The sequence below is a fragment of the Brachycentrus maculatus genome, unplaced genomic scaffold, assembly GCF_059751285.1.
Source record: "Brachycentrus maculatus isolate JH-2025_06_01 unplaced genomic scaffold, ASM5975128v1 h1tg000010l, whole genome shotgun sequence".
Taxonomy (NCBI): domain Eukaryota; kingdom Metazoa; phylum Arthropoda; class Insecta; order Trichoptera; family Brachycentridae; genus Brachycentrus; species Brachycentrus maculatus.
In genome coordinates, this window is record NW_028280764.1 from 1,558,348 (window position 1) to 1,583,714 (window position 25,367).

At 30.4% G+C, this 25,367-nt stretch overlaps 1 protein-coding gene across 1 annotated transcript in view; it reads left to right on the forward strand.

Annotated features, from left to right (window-relative positions):
• LOC148313546 (uncharacterized) overlaps nucleotides 1–21,689 on the forward strand; it is a 75,830-nt gene extending 54,141 nt beyond the window's left edge. Inside the window, exon 5 of the mRNA XM_088261994.1 lies at nucleotides 21,472–21,689. Within this exon, the coding sequence (XP_088118120.1) occupies nucleotides 21,472–21,689 (218 nt within the window). The remainder of the gene's footprint in view (nucleotides 1–21,471) is intronic.
• The last annotated feature ends 3,678 nt before the right edge of the window (nucleotides 21,690–25,367 follow it).

Consider the following 25,367-nt stretch of genomic DNA (forward strand, 5'->3'; position numbering starts at 1 on the left):
GTGTGGTTCCGAATTGGTATTTAATTTATGTATTAATTTTAAATCAAACACAGATTTTTTGAGTCTACTAAGTTGTATTTTATTAACAAAAACACACCCTTTTGTATACATTGTACTCGTATATGTTTACACAATGTGTCATTTATATTGATTTTCATCAATTAAAATACATCACATTTTTTGGATTTTAAAAAGTGAATCTTAGACGTTTTGTAAATTTGCACGATTTATAGCTTTAAAATGTTTATGAACTCCTGGTGAATACTATTCACTGACCCCAAACTCCATCATGCCCCACTATACTCTGACTTGACGGACATTCAACCAACAATCTAGAACGACGACATTTCTGGATTCTCATCTAATACTATTATATGTCTACAAATACTTTTAACGTACTGTACTTATATAGTTAACTAAAGAACTTTTAAATATGGTATTGAGTACCTAGATTATTCTCAATTAAATGTTTTAGGTACCGTAAAGTGGGTATACTTTGCACCATGGGTGATACTTTGCACCACCTTCTGTAAAGAAATTGTAGAGCTGGTCATCTCTGATACATGTCATTTTTCATTCTACTTTCTATTGTTTCTGATAGATGGTACTTCAATCTACTTTTTAGTTTACAGAAGTAACAGTCGGTCGCTATTGCTTCAATGCGTTTTTCCTGTCCGAACGTAAAGATAGTTTTCTGTCTGAAAATTGTGTCCGAAAAAATCCAGTGGAATCAGTATACTGAAACTAGTTACAACAAGCGAGTGGTCTCTAAATCGTAGGTAGATAGGCCCTGCTTTTCTCAAATGCTGTATTTTTTAGTTACATTGTCAAGTTTTTGTAAAAATAATATTTTTTTAAGAACTGACTTGTATTGACCACATTTGGGGTAACATTGCACCAAGTGCAAAGTATCCACAAAAGGCCATAGTTAATTAATTTGATGAAAAGTCTTAAAACGGCTAATACCACTTGACATGTTTGCTAAATATCTATAGGTTTTGTGTACTTACTTAATTCCTGATGGTATATTTTTTTCAAAAATTTCAAGAACATACAAACAGCGGCCTTATGCCAGACGATACTGCGATTTTACACCGAAGAGAGTGGAGCAGTGTTTGGAGGCCATTCGAAATGGTGCAATTAGTCAAAGAAAGGCTGAAGAAAATCCCCAGAAGGACGATTAACTATAAGCTCAAAGGTCAGCACACAAAACCTGTGGGAAAACCTCCGATATGTGACAAGGGCGAAGAGCAATCCTTCGTAAACTGCATAGTAGACATGAGTGAGCACGGTTTCCCAGTGAGTGTTTTTAACATTCGCAACATTCTAATAGCCTATTTGGATAGATTTGGCAGAAGAGTACGAATATTAAAGAACAACGTACCAGGCTCTGAATGGATAAGATCATTTTTGCAAAGACATAAAACCTTGACTGTTGCTAAAACTAGTCAGTTGCTTAATCGGTTGCCATTAAAAGCGTATGACGATGACGTGCGCCAGAGTTTTCAACAGTTTTTGGAAGAAAACAGATTCAACCCAAAGAATTCAGTCTTAAAACGCAGGAAAACGATACCGATAGAACCAGGTAAGAGCATTGCTCACGATCCAAATGTCGAAATGAACGTTGACGAGACACAAATGCTACCTGAACCAACTACATCAATGATCCCACCTTCCGCATCGAAACTTCCAGCATATCTAGCATTAACTGATTATAGTTACCACGGAAGCTTTGAGGAAGAGGGAGAAGAACAAAAACGATGACTGAAATCAGTTATCGTATTTGTTCTTCCGTTTCATTAGGACCAGTAAAAAAGAAGGTGAAAAAAGGAAGAAGAAAAGAAGGAGAAAAATTTCCGGGACAGATTTTGGAAATAAAGAAAGACAGAGCTGTTAAATCCATGCAGGAGAGTCTCAAATCGTGGAAGTGGCCGATGAAGGATGACTTTCTTCAATATTCTTGAAAGCTGTAGCGGGTTCCATAAAAGAACCGAAAATGCAATCCAAAAGAGGTTTCTTTACCGTCCCGGAACTTGACCATATTTAGACCTAATTTAATTTTAATTCCTATTACCTATGTAGTACGATATGTTTTAATATCCACCTTTTATTTTATATAATTTTAAACCTTCAGTTTTGAAAAAAAAAACATTTTTGTTAGATTTTTCAATATTTAAAAAAAAAAAAATCTATCAAGTGTCTTATTTTTCCATAATTATACAATATTATAATCTGCATTTAGTGAACTGTGAGCCAAAACCCTTCATAAGGTGCAACAAAACTTGTAGGATAGCCTTTACTTTGCATCAATTTGGATTCTAGTACGAAAAGTGTAGAGAAAATATCATGGTGCAAAGTTGTACTTTACCCCGGGATACTTTGCACCAAAATATAAATACATAAAAAAAATATAGGCAAAATAGATAAAAATTTAAAAACATATCAGACATGTTACAGGTATATGTGTTATTACATTGCAATAGTTGAAACCTCAGAAAAAGTAAAAAACCTGATCTGAATAGACAATTTTTTGAAAAAATGCAATATTTTGGTGCAATGTATACCCACTTTACGGTACTTGAAAAAAACATTAACCCTTACACTTTTAATAGAATATACAAAAATGCTAATGTATAATATGTTAACTAGTATATACGGCGTCTAACAGACGTTGATTTTCAAATTTCCTAATTTGATTTATAAATATAAATAAACATATATAAATTGATACATTAAAACACACACATAAGATTAAAGGTTCACATATAATTTGCTATCACGTCTATAGCATCATTCATTGATTTATAAATTTACGTTGCATAACGTCACCACTTAAATTTATTACGAGTTTTCTTCACGTGAAAAAAATATAATTTTCAAAATTTTTAGAGAAGAGTAGTCTGGTAATAAAAGTACTATAGCGCGTGAAGGCAGTATCTAGTAATTTATAATTGAAGTTTACACAGCAGAAGAGACAAATTTAACGATGATTTCCTAATCATCTCGGGCGTGAATCAAGAAATGTAATCTCACAGACAAATTTGAAATCTTCCTACTGAAGTGTGCCTACACATCCCAAAGGAAAGCACAAATTCAATCCCGCAGTGTTGCCAGAGAAAATATTTAACCTTTATACGCAATCTAAATTTTGTCAAGCTCGAGTTTCCTGGCGAGACAAGAAAAGACATCATCTTGATTTTCCCTAGTGCAAACACACTCTCTGATAACAAAATGGCGGGAGCTGGTAAAATGGCTAACAAGTTCACTCGACTGAGAAACGAGATAAAATGATTTTGAGATAAGATTGCGGTATGTCTACTGTGTTTACAAAGCGAATTACGCAACTAATTTTACTCACCTACTTACCAACAAAAAAAGTAAGTAATATTTAATACTGACATGTGTAAATTATTTACTATGGTAAATGGAATTAATTTGCTGATTGGCAATCGTATCATCTTTTAACAAATGCTAGTATAGACTTTACAGCTACCCATTTTTAAAACGTAGAAAAATGGGCTTCTCTCTCTAAATTGAAAAGAATTACGTTTTTCCCCCTCATTTTTTTGTCCAACTCAAAACTAAAATTTATTTATAATTTTCCTGATAAAATTCAACGACTTTTAATTTTGTTATATGACATCAAAAACGTTTATTTCGGAATTGGAGAAAATCAAGTTTATATATACGTTTTAAAAAATAAAAAACAAACACAAAAATAATACAATGAAAAAAAATATATATCATTATCTAAGTTATGAATGAATTTTTAAATCAAACACAAATTTTTTGAGTCTACTAAGTTGTATTTTATTAAAAACACATTGAAAATAATATTGTGACAATTGTTTCGCCTAGTTATGGCATTTTAAAACTAATGAAGTAACGTTATAAATATAACGTTATAATTAAATAAATATAACTCAAGTGGTAAAAAAACAAGTGTTTTCCTCATAAAATTTCTCAACATTATTAGATTATAAATATTAGACCTTGTATTCATGAATAGTGCAGTTTTCAACATTTAATGGTCACACAGCCATGCTTTATTGAACGACACGTGAGGAAGTATCTCCACTTGATTTCCACCCGGTGACTGCAGTGGAGTGGGTGCAGGGGAGGGTGGCGGATAGGGGTGTGCGATAACAAGGGGGGTGGAGTACCGATAAGTGTTTTCACAAGAGGGATTGTGATTGTTTTGCACTTGCGCCGGCGGAGATGGTTCGCCACTTAGCTCTGTGTGTCATGTGTCTATATCTACCTGCTAACCCATCGTGAAAAAAACAGGTATTCGTATTATAAAAGAAATAGACGATGAAAATAAATTATATGTTACCGGACGCCAAATGTATTCATACATAATTGAATTATGTTATGTATTCTTTTTTATTTTTTTTATTTAGTTTTACTAAGTAAATACCACTTTTTCTTAAAATCTGTATTGATACGTGTTATTATGCATCATTTTCAAACACCGTATGACGCGAAATACATCGAAACACGTGTCACAATAGATTTACGAAATAGTGGTATTTATTAAGTAAAACTTATAAAAAATATAAAAAATGGAGAGATTTTAGCACAAAGTGACTGCCAAATCGATTAATGAAATTATTGTTTTTTCCTTACTTTTTTCGATTCTTATTTTGTCTTTTTATTTAAATAATCAGCGCCTTGTAAAAAAAACTGTTTTTTTTTAATGTAAGTTCTCATAAAAAATAAGTTTTTATAAAATTTGAGGAGTCACAGAAATTTATTTTTTATTCAAGATTTTTTTTAAAGTACCAAGACGACAACATCAAATGCTTTTATTTATATATTATATATTCATTTATTTAACTAGGTACCAACAAATAAAAACGAACTGATTTACCGAGATGACAGCGCCCTGAAAACGTGTGAAAACGTTAAAATTGTAACGCACATAAAAGAAAATAAATAAATGAATGAGTACATGGGTTATTTAAAAATATGTTGAAAGCACAGTAAGACGTTAATCTGTTATCGTTCTTTTATCATAAAATATCTCCAGTAATACAGCAATCCTCCGTGTGGTCCATTAAAATGATTTAAAAATCTCGTTGCATAAAATAATGCATTCGTGTAAAGAGGCTCGCGGTCGTATATTGGTGCAAGCCATAATGGAAATATAATATTCATTAGGCAGCACTCTGGGAAAGCAGTTGCGGGTTGCGGCTGTAGGGGCTGTAGGGGCTGTAGGGGCTGTAGGGGCTGTTTTAAAGAAATAAGTGAAAATATCCGTAGATTTGTTGCGGAGAGATATAACAAAATCCCCGGAGAGGGCGCTTTACGGCGCGCGGTTACCGCTCAGAAATCAAAAAATCTGCAATAACAATAATTTTTCGACTCGCCTTCGGCCCGGGTATAAAAAACTCCCGGGCGATAAATTTTAATAATTCAATATGAAAGCGGTAAAAGCGAAGGGAAACGGCGCCAGATATACACGGCGAGAGAGGATTTCTCGCAGAACCGGATTTATCGGGAAATGATCATATTTTATGAACGAATTTGATGTTTAGGTAATTTGACAAGGATTGAAGATCACCTTTTTAATGTTAAGAACTTTATTCAAACCATCTTTCTGTGAATTTTAAATCCTTTTTGAAAACTAATGTACCCAACGAAATTATAAGAGATCTTTTTTACTCTCTATTGTATCTAAAAAAGTAATTGTAAATAATACTTCTAAATCTTTGTATTCATATTACGTTTTTAAATATCTTATTTACTCTGTTTTTTAATCCTTGTTTATTTCCTTATTTGTATCCTCGCTCGTTACACCTAATATTACTTTCATAATTATTAGATATTTGGATTAACAGCAAACGTTAAATGTCTTAAATTGAAACATATTATTAGGTAAGGTAAGGTGTAAGTATAATAGGAGTATGTAGGAATATTAAACGGTTAATGTACCTTCATATTCGTATAATACTTACACTTTACCTTACCTAATAATATGTTTGAACTTAATACATTTAACGTTTGCTGTCAATTAAAATATCTAATAATTATGAGTCTTATAATTCATATTTCACATGGAATTATTTTCATAAGTGACCAGAATTAAAGAAAACCTCATTTTTAGGCATTCGAATACGGGAAAAAGTTTTTCATTTCAATACACAAATTTTTGATCAGATTTGACAACAATTTTTCAGTAGTTGAAAAAAAAAGTAATTTTACAAAAATAAACCATAAGCATTGCATAATGAATGAAATATACAGATTTAATTTATTTCATAAAAAATCAAACACTTATTAATATAAAATATAAATATATTTTGGGGATTTGGTGGTGTATATAACTAATAAGTATCATAGTTTAAAACTAAAGAAATTCACAATGTTTTTAAAATCCATCCATGTTTGTATTTAAACTTTAATATTAAAAAGTTTAAAATAAACATATTTTTCCATTGTTTGGAAAATTCAGCTCTGCAGAGCAATCTTGAAATTTTGAATATAATAAATCCTGGAGTATCGTGGAGTGAGAGGCGTGATAAGCTTCGTGATATTTATTGAGATCTTTTTGATTTCTCCTCCCATCCCCATTTCCACCCCCCCTACTCCCTCCCACTGCGATTGATCCTCAAAAGTTCTTTGGAGTTAATAAAACAACATTCGATAGCTTATTATTCTGATTCTTGGATTATTCTGAAGCAATAACATTATTTACATTTAAAACGAATGAAAGCTGTAATCTATTCGTTACCCGTATATCTACTTGTACATTAAATCACGAAAAATCCGAATATTTTTTTGATATTTTATGTACAATAAAGTTTTTGATTTTTGAGAAGAATAATATGTTTGATACATGAATATACTATGAAATATAATACGAGTTTGTACAATATTGCTACATATGTCAAAAGAATTTTAATATGTACAAATTGTTATAGAAAATCCATTACTTATAATAGATCCTGGATATAGATAGAAAATATTGTAATATCTAAACTCTTGATATTTGTTTCTCAATATTACAGACAGAAAGAGGTAAACGTTATACGTAAAACGGATATTTTTTTAAAAAGCCGCCTCAGAAAGCCACGTAGTTCTCACGATACTACGTAAACCAATAAAGTTTTACCAAAATTAATGTTGATATTTGTGAAATGAGCTCGTACATAAATATAAATGTTTATAAACCATAGCACGCTTTGCCTTCTTTGGGGATACTCATTTAATGTTTATTTTGTATTTTTAATATTTTTTCTTAATCTGATGCACGTCACTGGATTATGAGGACAGTGGTGGGCGGAGGAGGTGGCTCGTGGGGTGGTTTGAGGGAGGCGCAGCCGAGCGTTTATTCCTCTGATATAAAGCAGACCATCTTAAATGATACCCCCACAGGATTTTGTGGCAAACGAATTGGGCATTGCTTTGCTTTTATTTGATTGCGTTTTCGTTGAATATTCTGGATACGTTTGTAAAATAAATAAAGAAAATGGTTATTTGCATTCATCTGATAAAGAAGGCGTCAATACAATACGTCAAAATTATAAAGAGTTATTAAACTCGTATGTACTAGAAAAACGTAATTAAATCGGTTATCACAAATAGGCCATCATACAAACAATTTACCTTTAATATCGTATTTAGCAAATTAATTTCACCGATCAATTTGAAAAAAATAATATATTAAATCAAATACCGAGTTCTAAATCACTCAAATGTATTTTGTAACGGTAAAAAAATCCTTTCGATATTTATATCCGTACATTTTAGAACACGTTTGTATTTCACAAAAAATACTATTAAAGCAAATAAATAATTTTCGATAATTTATAAAGCACCATTTTTTCTTTAACATTGTCATTATTATTTTTAATATTTTTTAGCTTTACTAAAAAGTTCTTACATACCTAATGTATGATCTATCTTACAAGAAATAAAAGCTAGGAATTCGGTATTGCATTGTTTCAGATTTTTAATAACAGGGTATAAGGATAGGTAATATGTAAAATTTAATATTATATAATTAAATATCATTTAAATGAAATTGAACTAAACTTGATGGAAATATGATTATATAAATAAGTAGTATTGTATCAATAATATCCGCGAAATATAGATTAAAGTAGTGTTTTTTTCATGAAACGCGGTGGTACGTCGTTCTGTACCTTTTTTCATGGGTAGGTATATATATATATATATATATATATATATATATATATATATATATATATATATATATATATATATATATATATTTTTTTTTTTTTAATATATTTTCAATATCAATTAGACAAAACAATGCTTGCGCTTCGCACAATTTATTTAATTCATCAAAACGGTATAATATGGTATTTTAATGAATATTTAAATGATATTTGAACATATTTTTAAGTAAAAAACTTAAAAAAGCTCTAAATAAAAGTATAGTATCATGGAATAAGTACAACGAAGTAAAACTATGGTAGCTATAGGATAGTATTATTTAGAGACTGCCTTTACCTTGTATGTCCTATAAGCTGGATTTTCCTCTTATTAACAGGCGAACAGCTTTCTCCATTCCGGACCCAAATCCGCATCGCGCGGCAGATTGCTGCCGTTCTCAACATTTAATACGATTTACGGTTATTACCCACGGCGCGTAACCTTAGTAGGCATAACGTACCTACCTCAGGCTGTGTTCATACAGCACACCGTAGTAGTCAGTTCCTATCTACAGGATTACCTAGCAACTTAGTGACTACTTACACCGTCACCTCGGAAAGTAAGTGACCTTCGAGTACCTACTTTCCAACTGTGCAGCTTGAGAAATTATACATTATTTATAGGGTGACTTTTGTTGTTGGTTCATGTATTTGCAAGATGTGACCGTAATAATTTAATAATCAGTATTTACATAATACATTTGTATCTATGAATCAAATTTTTAAATAAGATTTACTTGTGTATTCCGAGATAATTTTTTTTACTATTCATTATTAAATAAACACAAAAAATGCTTTTGTCAAATTCAAGTGCTATATATGTTTTTTTATATTTCGAATAAAAGTAAAATGGATTCTTTTTGCTACATATAACATATGTTGTTTTTTATACGTATTTTTGCTTTATTTTAACAGTGAAATATATATATATAACTTTCATTTTATAACATTATTTGTTTGCTTTAGTCTCTTAAATCTTTTTTTATATGTACGAATAATGATAGAGATTTTTTAGAAGATATTATAATTCGTTGTAAATATTAAATTTAACAAACATTTTCCCCTATATATATATATATATTTGATTTATTTTATTTATAACTTGTGCTTAAAAATATTTTTATATATGTCAGAGGTTAAATTTCATTTGATCAAATAACTTCGGTAACTATGTATCACAATATTAATTTTTCAATTTGGTATGGCCGACATATTCTCACAAAAACTCATTGCCCAAACTGTTTACAGTACCTGCCTGATAAATATTTTTATCAACAGTTAATATAGCAGATTTTCCGACCTGATAGTACCTTTTTCTACCGGTAGGAGAAGAGAGCCACGCCTCCTTCAGCGGAGGTGGGGGACCTCCTTTGTGAAATCAAACTCAGTAATGGCGGTCGACCGCCTCGCTGGAATTTTCGCTGATTTTTATAACCATTTTTTTTTCATAGCCTGTCGAGCAGATTAAACCTGAGTTTATGAGCGATGAGATGCGCATGTGGATGAAAATACATATATATATATATATATATATATATATATATATATATATATATATATATATATATATATATATATATATATATATATATATATATATATATATATATATATATATATATATATATATATATATACATATATATATATATGGAAAACGGGAAAATTATTTAATGCCGTGTATAAGTTGATACCCTATTCGAATGTGATTTGATTAAATACATTCATACGTAAATGAAATTTTAGGAGGCTAAGAAAATACATGGAAATACAAGCACAATTCAAAATAGATAAATGCCACAAGATAGTGAAAACATCATCTCTTTCATGAACTTGCGTTGATTCATTATAGGTTGTCACGATCGCATTCGGTTGTCTAAAAATGGCTTGAAATAAATATATTTTTCAAGAAAAAATAAATAGTCAAGTTGGCTTTTAATTTTTTTAATGTGGTTTTTTGATTAATGTTTTTACTTTTTCAAATAATTTTTTTAATTTCAAACAAAAAACAACAAAATTAAGGGTCACTTTTTTATACATTTATTCTTTTCCTCATATTAACAACATTCGCTCTCAATATATTTGTTATTATTATTATTATTATTTTAAAGCTAATTCTGTAAATATAATGTGTCTTGATGCCTAAAAATTTACAAATCTTTATTTTAAGCGAGTGGAAGCCGTGTTCAAATAAGTTTTCAAAGTGAATATAGCATTTTTTGCGGGTAAAATCTCTTGTTCCTATACTTAACAGTTTTAAGGGTAGCGTTAAACGAACACCCCCAGTTCTAAACTTCGAGACTGAATACTAAATCCGCTTTATATATTCCGCAAAGTGGTTATCGTAAATTACACATAAATCGACGGAACTTTCGGGTTGAACTTTTGAAGTCGAGAGAGAGGGAGAGAGAGATAGAGCTTTCCTTTGAGGCACGGCTTTTTATTTTTAGCTCAATTAGAGAATTTCAATATTTTTTTCTTACAATATTGAGAAAAAAATCATGCAAGAATATATGCCCATAAACTGTCAAATTTTTTTTCTGATAGAAGCATATGTTCATTATTTGAAGAAAATTTATATTTCAACTAACTACAGAGCGTTATTCAACGATCATCTTTCATTTTTTGAACCCAAATATAGATCGAGTATCATCTACTCCATAGTGTAATGGTTAATTTGTTTGACTACCATATGCGTTGTTCCAGTTGAGATTCTAAATATGTAAAGTGTTTTTCACTCGAATATTTATCTAATATATTTTGCACTAAAGCTGAAGCTCTTGTCCAATTACATTATATTCATAATGCTCTGTGCATCTCTAAATGTAAATATAAATCCGAGAATTAAAAAAAAACAACTCATTTACAATATACTGATTTTGAATAGAATGAAATTGAAATGCTGCGAGATTGGTTTGGAGAGAGAACATTATAATTTTGAAATTTTATTTGTGTATTACTTTACATTTACATATTTTTAACTTCTTTATTAGGTACTATTCTTTAAAAAAATCACTTACTTTTTAAAATCTTGTGATAACCCAAAAAAAACTGCTTTAAATGCAGTTTATTGGTTGTTTTATTATAAATTTCATGCCTTTTTATAGTATGCACTATGCATAAAATAAATTAAAATAAAATGTATCTTGCATTTGCATAGACAGTAAAAACCAAAACATATAAACAAACCCGTACTTTTTATAATATGAATTTAATGTTCTCAAATTAAATAAAAAAGATCCATCAAATCATATCGATAATAAAAACCTAACCGAAAAAGCCACATACATACCTACTATTTGTAATATTTTTGAGTGCTCTAAAATTAAGAAACATTAATAAATTCAAAGAAAATTAAGAAGAATAAAAAAAACAGAGCTTAAAAACGTGTTAAATAATAAGGAAAATAAGTTTATTACAAAATTTAAAAAAATGCTTTATCTAAAAAGAATATCACAACAATGATCAAATGGTTCAAATATCCAATCTCTCTCGCCAATATCAATATTATCATTGACATCAAAGGTTATCTTTGAAAAACGGGGAACACTAGGTTGGGTTTTAAGACTACGTGGTGATTTCACGGAGCAGCTGCTTCCAGATTACACCCTCCGTGGTACGAGCGGCGCAGCCTCCACCCCCGACCCTCACCCGCCCCCCGGAACCCATGCTACGTACAACCACCCACCCCACTGTGCTAAAGGCTCCGCAACCTTTTACCGAAAGCCGAAGTAAAATCAAAATAACATATAACAAAATCTTTGTGATTTTATGGTAGGCCTTCCATTAATGTTTAAATACGCCGAATATTTCATTTTTGGGAAAAGGGTTCATGAATTGGTCTGGCAATATTTTATCATACAATATACGAGTATATGCAAAATACTGTTTTTTCTGTGAAAACAAGTCAATTTACTAATTTAATTTTGTACAGTAAAATAGAATTAAGTAAAAACAGTAAACGTGACAATTCGTGATAATGTAATGGGAAAAATCATTAAAACATTTTGAATCAATCTAATATCGCACCCTTTGTATCGAAGGATAAAAAAAGAATATTACCTACTTTGTAGATGTTGATTATTTTACTTACATTGATTATTTTTTTACTAATCACTTGTCAATGAAAATAACTATAGTTTTCGAAACTAGTCATGTGTGATGAAATAAAATGTAATAAGTGGTTTTAAACAAGTGTTAATTTTTTTAAATAAAGAAAATTCCTTTTATCGTTACATACAAAAAAACATCGTACAAAATCTTGAGCAACTCTTACGTATTTAATATTTTAAATCTTGTATAAATCGTACTTGATAAGGCTTATTACAAATTACATTGATTGAAACTTGTGAAATACATGTCATTTGATTTTTTAATTTTTTTTAAGTTGTCGACAACATTATCAAACTCGTCATACGAGAATAAATAGGGTTTTGAATTAAATTTATTATAAATGTCGATTTCACATATTTTTAAAGATAAACTGCCACAGTTTGTCAAACCTGCTCCCGAGTAATTTCTTCTCATTTCTCGTCTCCCCGCCCGACCGCTCCAGCGCCAACCCCTGCTGCTTGAACTATTCAAAGGAAGTTCACTAAAGGGATGCATTATTTCATTCCAGTGATGGGTTCTTCAACTGATTGGAACTCCTCCCGACATCCAAATTGTCGGCAATTTATCTTCATTTCGTATTTTTCACGGTTTCGATCTTAATTCTCGGGGAAAAAAGCTTCGGATAACTTTTAAATCTTTTGTAGGCGGATTTTAAATCTGCGAGGAAACCTTTAAAAGCTTTTTTTTATATTGGATAAAAATATTTTTTTATAAATACGTATACATCAGAATATGTGTCATTTGTGCTGGTTTTAATATTTTTGTCAAATTCCATGTAAATTCTTCTGCTACCATCCTATCGATGGTATTATATTTATAATAATATGTTTTTCTCATACACCAATAATTTTGATTTTCGTATCGGGGATTAGAAATAAATAAAAAATTATTACATTTTGATGAGGGTTTTTCGTTCGTTTTTAGATTCTTTGGATAAATATGTAGATATTCTAAATAAATGTTGTCCACGCGATTTTTTCTCGTTTACATGTAAGCTTAAACACTGATCTATAATTTTCTTCCTGGCCACATCTTAAATTATCGTCTTAGTAACGGTCAGATCTCCTCATCCCTCAGGTTCTTGATCCTTCCGTGATATACAATGTCACCTAGGCCATGCCTTCGAAACATGTTATCTTTCTGTAGCATCCATGAATTTTCCTCTAGATGTCTTTCGAGGAAGATCCTTGGCGATCGCCTGGTTTACAATACGATCTGTTTCTCTACGTCCTCAATACTGCCCATACTCTCTTAATTACTTTTCCTCTACCTTACAATTGATGTCAGTTACACACAAGCTTCCACGAATGTGTGAACTCTTTATTTTATCCCTAAGGGACACTCCAGCTGACCATCTAAGCATTCGCATTTCAGCAGTTTCTAGTAGAAATAACACTTATCGTTAAATTAAATCAATTCAACTCCGTGCCGTATGATTCATCGTTTGAACAATAAAAAAACTGTTTTTGGGATTGATAATATAAAAGTATTTTAAACCGTATTTTATACTTGGAGTTTGAAAGGATTCTTAACAAATCATAGTAATTATTTAAGCCACAAGTACGAATCACTGAAAATCTTACCGATGTGCTAAAAGCGGTCTGAAAATCCTTTGCTTTCCTTTCCCCTTTCCTCTCACCCCCACACCCCCACCCCACCTACGCCTACTGGGAGACGTGAAATCATCGAAGCGTTAACGTTTTTCCTTCCTCTCTTCCTACGCTCCTTCACCTCATCCCTTAAGCGATGATAGAACCTTTTGACCCTCGTTTCACTACATCCCAAAATAATGTACTGTCAGATAATATACACCTATTATTTGAATGTACATACATATGTATAATTATACATTTTAATATATAATAATTGAAAAAATGTTATTAAAAAATACAGCTTAAAATAACACAGCAGTTGATTTCAAAAGTAATTTTTAAACGCTTTTCAGTAAGGGTTTTTTCATTCTAAGTCCTTTATATTTTACAACAGTAGTTTATTTATATATATATATATATATATATATATATATATATATATATATATATATATATATATATATATATATATATATATATATATATATATCATATATATATATATATATATATATATATATATATATATATATATATATATATATATATATATATATATATATATATATATATATATATTAAAATAACACAGCAGTTGATTTCAAAAGTAATTTTTAAACGCTTTTCAGTAAGGGTTTTTTCATTCTAAGTCCTTTATATTTTACAACAGTAGTTTATTTTATATATATAAATATATATATAAATATATATATATATATATATATATATATATATATATATATATATATATATATATATATATATATATATATATATATATATATATATATATATATATATATATATATATATATATATATATATATATATATATATATATATATATATATATATATATATATATATATATATATATATATATATATATATATATATATATATATATTAGATTCAAGATTACATTACATTACATTACATTAGATTCAAGGTTCAAAAATAATTCGTTTTCACGTCTACAGCCTCTTTGACTGATAAATATATTAGCGTTGCAAAATGTCACCATATTGTGAGTTTTTTTTTATTCGAAACATTTTTTTTTTTTAATTTGTAGCGAAGAGAAATGTGGAATATTTTTTTTTTATTAAAATATAATATAAAATATATATCGAACAACATGTTTCTTCTCCTTTTACGTGTAACCAAAAGTTTTGCTCAAATCGAGTCTGTCATTTTAAACTTGTCTTCAACTATCAAAGGAATTTGTGATCAGTGTTCCCGCTTTATTGCAAGGAATTGAAAAGGCAATTGGTTTAACTTCGGCGAACAAACTTCCAGCAATCACTTGTGAAATAAAAAAAATACAGCTGAAAACTCACAGTTGCATGTAGTGAAAAGTTCTTCTAGATTACATATTTGAATTCTGTGTTACGTGAGATATTCGTGTTGATTCGGTGATGATGTTAAATATGGTACATATAAAAATAATAATATAAAATTCGTTTGTTCAAAATCTCAAATCTTTTAAAGTAATTCCGCAATTTCGACAAAACATTTCATTCGTATGCGCGCGTGTTATTTTTAAAGGTTAATAAAATGAATATATTATAATATGATTTTAAAAAATTGGATCCACACCTAATATTGTAAAGGGCACTTCTTCATATCGGCACTGTGTTAACTGTAAGAATGCGCTCAAGTTTCTTAAAAACCCGTTTTAGATAAAAAGCATCACAAATTTAGAATGTGTCATACCATTAATTATTAAGGATAATATGAGAATATATTTAAGTTAAAATTTATGGGATTCAGCCGGTTCGCTTCGGTTCGCTAGAACCGGTGCCTAAAATTTTTAGAGTTCGCCGAACCGGTCCTTAACCCTTTGTTGTCACACAATATTCCGATTGAGATCGTGTATCGGGGCACGCTCGGTTTACTTGATCCGCCACGTTGTAAAAATATTTGAACCTCACGATGAGAATAAAATATTGGAGAGATCTTTTATCTATTTATTTCTACCTAAAGAGCGAACCGGTTCTGGAAAAATTTTAATACAATCACTGAATTTAAAATATCAGAAAACTGAAAATGTTTTTATTTATTAAAAAGAGGTAGCTTAACTATTTTTAAATCTCATTGATTGATTCGGCAGTCATTTTATGGTAATATTTATCAATTTTGAATTGAAGTTTTACTCGGTAAATACCACTATTTCTTCAAATATATTATGACACGTGTTTTAATGTATATAATTTATTCGAAACATAATTACATCGAACGATAAAAGGTTTTTAGAAATAGTTGTATTTACCAAGTGAAACTTCATAAAAATCATTTAATCACTATCCGCATTATTTATACCGGTGAATTTATCTTTTGTTTCTATATCTTGCTATCCCGGTTCATCGTTTCCTTTCTCCCTTTACTACAGTAATGGCCGCCTGACGCTGGAGGCTACGCTTTGATTTCCGATTCAGAGGAAATATCTATCCATAACTAACCTTCCCTCCCCGATCTTGAAAAATCTTCTCCAAACTCTCATCTCAATGGGAAAGGAAAAAAGTTTCAACGCATAAAGGTTTTCTAGGATTAAAGTTTTGTTTAACATTCCTATGAGGTGCCACACGTCTTGTAGATTTTTCTAGTACATAAGACCAAGAGCATATTTAGGGACTTTAAATGAAGCACGATAAAAAACGTATACTGAAAACATTTTGAATCAGGGCCATCAAAATGTTAATTTACTATTTATGTAACCTATTATTACTATTTATTGTACATATGTCTGCCTCCGTAGTGTAATGAATAGCACGCTCAGCTACCGTACTAGAGGTCCTGGGTTTTATTTTTAGAGGATCAAATAAATACAAGTGATTCTTTCACGGTAATATTTATTCAATATTATCCTGGGTACATGAAGCGGAAGGCTGATTACCTTTCCTTCATGTGTTAACGATCAAGATAACACTGCGTTTATGTGATGCAGCGCTATATGCACCATCGGGTGCGGAAAAGGATTTGATGAAGAATGAAGAGAAGAATTTATGCAACTTTTTTTTTTAAGTTCGTTCTTGAAATATCAGTTATATTTTCATAAAATGTTTTTTAAACTAACCAAAGGTATACAATATCGCATATACATATACATTCCATAATCTACATACATATGTACATTGTAACATAACGTTTTTTTCACTATTTAAATATTTATACAAATAGTGATAATCATTGCATAAAATTACCTACCTACGTAAAAAATATTTCAGTTTCTTATTTAACTGAAAATCCTGAAATTGTTGTAAAAAGACCCTAATGATCTAGGACGAAGATTCCTCAGCTCACCCTCTGAACCACTTTACCCTGCGTACCCTCTCATTTACCTTTCTCGGGCGGGCGGGGGAGGCATGCAGGGGGGGATGGTTGCCATGGTGACCGGCACCCCGCGGGAGGGGCGGAGACCAAATCAGTGCACCAATGGCACGACAGAAATAAATTGCTCCCCCCACCCCCCTCCCCACCCCATTACTCCAAGTCCAGACAAAAGAGGTTAAGGAATGAATAATGAATACTATATACAAAATTTGTCTACACCATAACATACATAGCTCTAAAATAAATTGGCTTGTGAATTCTAAATGTACTACTACTACTACTACTACTACTACTACCATCACGCTATTTCTCCGCAGGGGTAGGCAGAGAGGAGTGTGGAACGCCACACTCTTCTGTCCTGACATACACTCCTCGCCTCCTTCACATCCATACATCTAGTCATACATGCCCTCCGATTACGCAGACTTTTGACAACGCCAGATTTTAGGTTCTGATTGATCTGATCGTGCCAAGTCTTTTTCGGTCGTCCTCGTTCTGTTTCCCCGCTTACATTCGCCACATATATTTTCTTAATCATTTTCTCGTTATCCATTCGCTCCACATGTCCATGTACATACATGTAAAGAACTCTTCCTAATCTTTTAAATTATTTCTCGTTCAGCCTTACATTCATTTCTTATATCTTCGTTTTTAATTCAATTTATGATGTCATACAATGATTTTCAACACATGTATTGTATATGTATTATAAATTGATCGGAATTCTTACAGTACATTTTTACTATTTACGATAGTCCTTACCTAAGGAGTCTACCTTCATAACCACAAACGTGTATGTGGTGCCATTTTTTAAGTAAATAACCTATAAGAAGCGTATTCAGAGTCGGCGTTTGCCTCTTTGGTATTAAAACTATTACTTAATTTTATGAGAAACGAAATAATCGAAACATACATTTATTTATAATAGAGGACGTTATCTAGAACTTATTCAAAATTTTCGTTTTTTTTCGATTTTCAGAATTCTCATAGATTAAGAGGATGTGAATTAGCACTGTTCTGTTTTCAGATGTTATTGAAATTCCCTTGGACCTAAAAAATACTAATAATAACGGGGTAAAAAGAGAATAATATGTGCTTTTTCCAAGCTTTTAGGACGCCTTTGGTGTCGAGCGAGTTAAGACGCCTTCAAATATTGCCTGACCTTGCTCCGTCCCAAAGGGACATAAATATTTGCAAACTGGGCATAAATATTTCTTTGGATAGTGTTTTTTTTTTAATTTACTGTAGTTGCAGTATAGATGAAGAAGAATATGGAAGTATTGTAAGTTCTATATATATATATAATCAAATTTCGAAACATTGTGCTTGAATCACTAGAACTTCACTAGAGACATCTATTGTGAGATGAAAGAAGCTTTTTATTAAGCAGAAACTCTTTCAATAATTGGATATAATTCAGATTTGTGAACAAGTATTTGAACACACTCAAAATTTTTAAACAATGACAATTTTTATGGCGCTTTTAAAAAAATACCACCTTGAGGTTGTTATTAATTTGATTAACTAATGAATTATATTAAATAATCACATTTTTCCTTTTTCATAATTCAACTAAATCAAAGAATATTAAATTTTAGTATGAGTATGTTTGCATTCAGTATTACGTATATCTGGGAGATTTTATCGTAAAAATAGAAAGGTTCGTATTATAGTAAAGATCTTTATATGTGCTGAAAGTGCTCGTATATATAGGAAGGTCATCACGTTTACTGGGGATGGTACGTTAGTAATATCAGGGCTATCATCCCCGAAGTACGTTTAGAGATTTTCAATTTGACAGAGATGGTCCAGATTGGAGGGCCGAGGTGAATATAGGACACACTTGGGACGCCCTACTGGAATATTGTTACGTCGGAAAATATTTTATAAAAATATTGAAAATTAGGATCATTCTTATTTTAGTATACATACAGGCTTAAGTATCGAGAAAAAAACAGATATTTATTGAACTTTTTACTGCTTTTTGTGAGAGGGAAAATCTTAAATTATTTATGTTATTCTCAATATTATTAATATTTATATTATTTGTTTTTTTTTTAAGTTTCAACAAATCGAAAATTAGTTGTAAAAATCAGAATTTTCTCTTTATTACTAAATTCCAATTAACAGGAATCTTTGTGTTTCCTGTTTATTGGTTGTGTGTTTTTGTATATGTTTTTTTATATTTGTGCACAAAAATATAATTGAGGTACAATATACTTATATTAATTTATATTGACTTCACACATTTAATAAATAAGCAAATATATAAATATAAAATGAAAAGTGGTAATGCCTGTATTTTTGTTTTGTTCTATTTAAAAAAGTCTTAGGTTTTTAAAAATAGAAATCCCTTTTATTCTTAGTAGGTAATTATTAAACAAGACTAAACAGAAATTATGTATATAAAAAAATATTTACAAAAAAACTACTATATGTTTACACATTATTGATTTTCCCATTGTTAATTTTGAATACGTGTATATATTATGCATTTTAAAACCATGCACGATAAAACGCAAGCAAAAAATTACTACAATATTTATGTCAAATTTCTCGAATTACGACAGTAAATATATATTTTTAGATTTCCACGCTGTATTCTTACTGCGGCGTTCAGTTTAATATCAGTGCTTGTTCGGTGCTAAGAAATGTCAAATCAGCCATAAATTTTATTTGTCCTTTGGGGATTATGGAATCGAGACCCGAATACTGAGGCTGCACCACTGGACTATACTGATTGGAGGAAGCAAGACAAGCGAACAAATGAAAAGAGAAAACGATATTATATACTCGCCAGAGTCAAGAACTTACTGTCATATAGAAAGGGATAAGTTTGTATAGATGAATCTGAGTTATAATGCGTTAGTAAAATAGATCGACTGAGATTAGGTACTGGTCTGTCTTTAGGTGTGTGCGACAGTTGCAATAGCTCAGGGCCTCGTGTTTTTAGGGTCTCTCTCATCGTTACATAGTTTCTATTCCTATAAAATATTCAAATGATATCAATTTGTTTAGTTTCTTGATTTCTTTTAATCATTTCCGTGCAATGTAAAATATTGTTCTTCTTCTCCGTCTTACTCCTCATTATTAAGGGTTGTGGCCCTAGTCGATAATATATACTTTTACCCTTAACCAAAATATATATTAAATTATTTCGAGAAATAACAATACTTTGTATTCTGATCCACTCACATTTTTATTTTACCAACTAGTTTCGGCAACAACCTGTTGCCCTCTTCAGGGTTACATTTATAACTAAATATATATATAAAAATAAACAGTGAACAAGTTGTTGGGTTTCAAAAGGGTAGGGGTGGGGGTAATGGTGTTTTAAGGAGGGGTGAGTGCAAGGAAGGGGATAACTCTGTTTAGGTTGGGTTTGATTTTATGGGAAAAATGTTAAAAATGGGACTTTGGCTAATGTTTATTTGGTTATTAATTATTTTTATATTTAATAACATATTTTATTTTATTAATAACATAGTTTATTTTTATATATATATTTAGTTATAAATGTAACCCTGAAGAGGGCAACAGGTTGTTGCCGAAACTAGTTGGTAAAATAAAAATGTGAGTGGATCAGAATACAAAGTATTTTTATTTCTCGAAATAATTTATCAAGATGATCCACAAAGTTAATGCTTTCAATATTCAAAACAAAATATATATTATTGTATCCAAACCTTAATTTTTATAAAAACTTTAATAAATAATGAAAATAAAGCAAAATAATTAATCGAGTAGGTACTGCGACAGAAAATAAAAAATTGTTTTTTTTAAAAATCATTACATTTTTTATAATTGACCTATTTAGTAAATATAATATTTTACGAGGTATAAGTGCATTGTAGGGGAAAATTGTTATGGTTATTCATTTGCAAATATCTTTTAGGCGGAGTGTATTCCAATATTGTCGTTACAGAGTTTTTTTTTTAATCTTCTTTATCGTTGTAAGGGATTTTCTTGTGATTTTTATAATCTTCAATATATTGTTGATCTTCAAACCATTTTTTGCGTAAATTATATACTTATCGTTCATTAATAAACAATTATATTTTGGATTTGTAATGTTTTTTGCTTTCTTAATTTATATAAAACATTTGTAAAATTACGTTTACAAATATTATGTAAAAGTCCCATTTGGGCATTTCATCATTGAAAAATCATCATCACAAATAAATCGAATTAATTATTGAAGGTTTTTTTAATGACGTTCTAATAACCTATTATTGTTCTCTTTTCCTCAGGTGAGAAGCCCCACAAGTGCCAGGTGTGCGGGAAGGCCTTCAGTCAGAGCTCCAATCTCATCACCCACTCCCGCAAGCACACGGGCTTCAAGCCGTTCGCCTGCGACCTGTGCGGGCGCGCCTTCCAGCGGAAGGTGGACCTCCGGCGCCACAAGGAGACGCAGCACACCGAGCTGCGGCCGCTGGGTGCTCTGCCCCCGCAAACCGCGCCCCTCTGACTTGGTCAAACTCCTTGTGCACAAGGTCACGGGCCTTGTGGGCAAGACATGCTGTGACTTGGACACGCTACTGGTGCACAAGGTCACGGGCTCTATGAACAAGACATGCTGTGACTTGGACACGCTACTTTTGCACAAGGTCACGGGCCTTATGGGCATGGCATGCTGTGACTTGGATACGCTACTTGTGCACAATGTCACGGGCCCTATGGACAAGACATGCTGTGACTTGGACACACTACTTGTGCACAAGGTCACGGGCCTTATGGGCATGACATGTTGTGACTTGGACACGGTACTTGTGGTTTAGACTTACTGTGACTCGGTCGCGCTGCATGTGGACGTGGTGATGTGACTTGATAGTTATAACCGTGACTCGGTCGCTCTCCATTCGTACATGTCATGTAACTTGTGATGAAGACTATGCTGATTTAATCGCACTGCTTGTAGGTATGATAGACTGGAACATGATGTTATATGTGAGTGTAATGCAATGTACAAAAAATCAATCACGAATCTTGTTGAAAGAGTTTATATCCACATAAACAAGTATGTTACAGTAACTTTGAAAACACTAATTGAATATTGCATATTTAGGGTGAAAAAAATGCAACTTCCGATTATAACATGATAATTAGTACATCTTACGTATGTCCCATCGAATATCATTGTTATATTCAATGTTGGACCTGCATGGGTATTTAGGCATTACTATACAAGGGAGGTTAGAATAAAACATTAGTTTATTTACTCAAATAAACTTATTTATTCCTGCCCTGAGTGTATGACGAGACTCCATAGAACTTTTAAGTTAAATCTAAGCCGAGCTTTGCCACGAATATAAAATGTTGTCCCACAACATGTTATCATGATGCGAACATTCCTGCATATTCGATAAAACATATTTTATGACTACACAAACGAATGACACTTAAGAATATATATCGTATTTATAAAAAATAATATTATAAAATTACATAATGTGTGTCGAATTTGATTAAACTGATTCAAATTCATGAAATTATGATAAATCATATGAACGTGGTTTACCAAAAAAAATCGACCAGAATTTTCCGAACAGAGTTTTTTAACAATACAAAATATGATCCTGAATTGTAAAAACAATCCTTTAAATGATACAGACTATATTTGATTTAATAAATGTGATTAAAATTTTAAATATTTAATAAACATTACATAACATTCTACTGAGAGTAACCTTGTCGATACTTGCATATTAAACGTGCGTTTCTTGAATAATACTAAAAGAATATTTTTCAAAACGTTTGACTCTTGATAATACGTATATTAAAAATTTTCTCCAAAATTGTAATACTTTATTGCTTTGCGAAAAAACCATCGAAGTGGAATATTTAGTAGTTAACAAAAAAGATCTCTCTCGTTTTTTCTCTGATCATTCCATAGCTTATTAAAATCGTGTGTAAATACAGATTACAAATAATATAAAAATTCCAATTTGTATGCATTCCTACTGGAAAAAACAAACAATAAAGATTATGTTAAGTAGGTTTAAATTTACTTTTGATATTTCTTGGTGAAATTGCATTTTTAAAGTATTAATTTAGCCTTACCATTCCTTTTTGTTGTAAGTGTTGTTTTATCAATTTTTTAAGCCGAAAAAAAACTTATCATCTACTTAACCAAAAATTAATACCAAAAACAGTTATATGTATATTATTGTGATTGAAAATTTGTTAAGTTTTATAAAATAAATATTTCTTTGTTACATATTGTTAAAAATATGTTACCTTTTTACTTCATAGAAGGTCAACAGTAAAATAATAATAAATCCCTTACCGCACCCCAATGGTGCATAGGGTACTGCTTCATATAAACGCAGTGTTATCTCGATCGATTACACATGAAGGAAAGGTGATCAGCCCTCCACTTCAGGTACCAGTCCAGTGTAATATTGAATAAATATTAGAGTGAAAAAATCACTTATATTTATTAAACCCCCCTGGGAATCGAACCCGGGACCTCCAGAACGGTAGCCGAGCATGCTGACCATTACACTACGGAGGCGGACAAAACAGTAAAAAATTCATGTAATTTCCCAAATTTTCAATACGTTAAGTCAATACCATCGTTTTTTTTCAAAGCATGTATCTTAAGTTTGTCACCATAAAATTTTTGGTGGGCGTTTTGTAAATATGTGTATTTTATGATTTTGTGAAATTATTTCTGTACCTTTACATAATACAATGCCAAAGATGTATACCTGATAAAATATTATTTAGTTACTTACAAATGTATAATTTATATTTTTTGATGTGTAAAATAATTGTTATCTTAAAAACTAGTCATTTAAATTAATATTTTATGTATATATAAGAACCTAATCAAATGATGTTATCAAACAGAGACGTTACTCTACATATCATTACAAATTCACGTGGGAATGGTTAACATTATACAAATGTATTAAATGATCACTTAAGCCAACCGATTAATGTCGTTAGTCCTCTGTATAAACAATCCATATTGCCTTTCCATTAATCACTTCCTTTGTATGGGACATCTTTAAAAATCACGACAAAAAATCATCTTTATAACAAATTCAAAAATAAACTTGAAGTTTTTTAACTGTACAATATTGGTGTATTTATTTTATCCGAGCTTATATAAATCCTTCTTTGTTAAAAAAAAGTCAAAATTAAGTATTTACAATTATTTTTTTTATTAATTTATTTTAAGTTCCTTTTGTAACTTTAAAATAGAATCATCCATCTTCGCTCATTGAGAATCGAAGTAATAATTCATGTGAACTATTGAATCAGTCTTACTTCTTTTCTCTAGTACATTTGAGAACATTTTTCTTAACAATTTATTCCAATACTTAAATTAAAACTTAAAATAAAAAGAAATACCATTTTTTTAATTACTTATGATTTTATCTATGAAATCGTTGATTTATTGTGTAGAAATGTAAATAAACCTGCAAATTTGTAAATATTGCAACGTAATTTTCTATTGATTGTCTCAATGTGCAATTTTGTCTTAGGAAATAATTATTCTAAAACTGTTGTAGCTATTTTTGTTGTGTACAATGTGAGAAAAATATTATTGTAAAACATAATAATATAATATTTAATTAATGAACGAAATTTATATATTTATTCCGACTGTACAACTTTTCTTATATTCATTGATTATGTTTTCTTTCAAATCTGACACAAATACTCAATAAAATATACCAATCTATCAAAATACATGTAGTTTTATTTTATTAAAATGAAACCATTATAAGTCGATCGCTCCCATATTTTCAAGAAGTCTACACAAGGCAAAATCAAATAATAAAATCAAGTTATATCATTTCAGAATGAATTTAAAAATATGTATAAACACAATATATAATATGTTGTGAAATTAATACATTCAATTATTTATTTTCATCTTGAAAGAGATTCCGAGTTCCATTCCAGATACATGACATTTTAAAAATAAAAACAAAAAATTGTAGTATGCTATTGGGTGTGTATTAGACAAGCACTCGAAACATTTACGACCAATAGAACGCTGTATCAAACGACAGCAGTAATTTACAAATCATTCATGAAAATTAAAATAACGTTGTCAGAATGAAAAGAAAAAAAGTTATTATTTCAGCTCCTGACTTGACCACATTACTTGAAATACTTGGACATGCCAAGA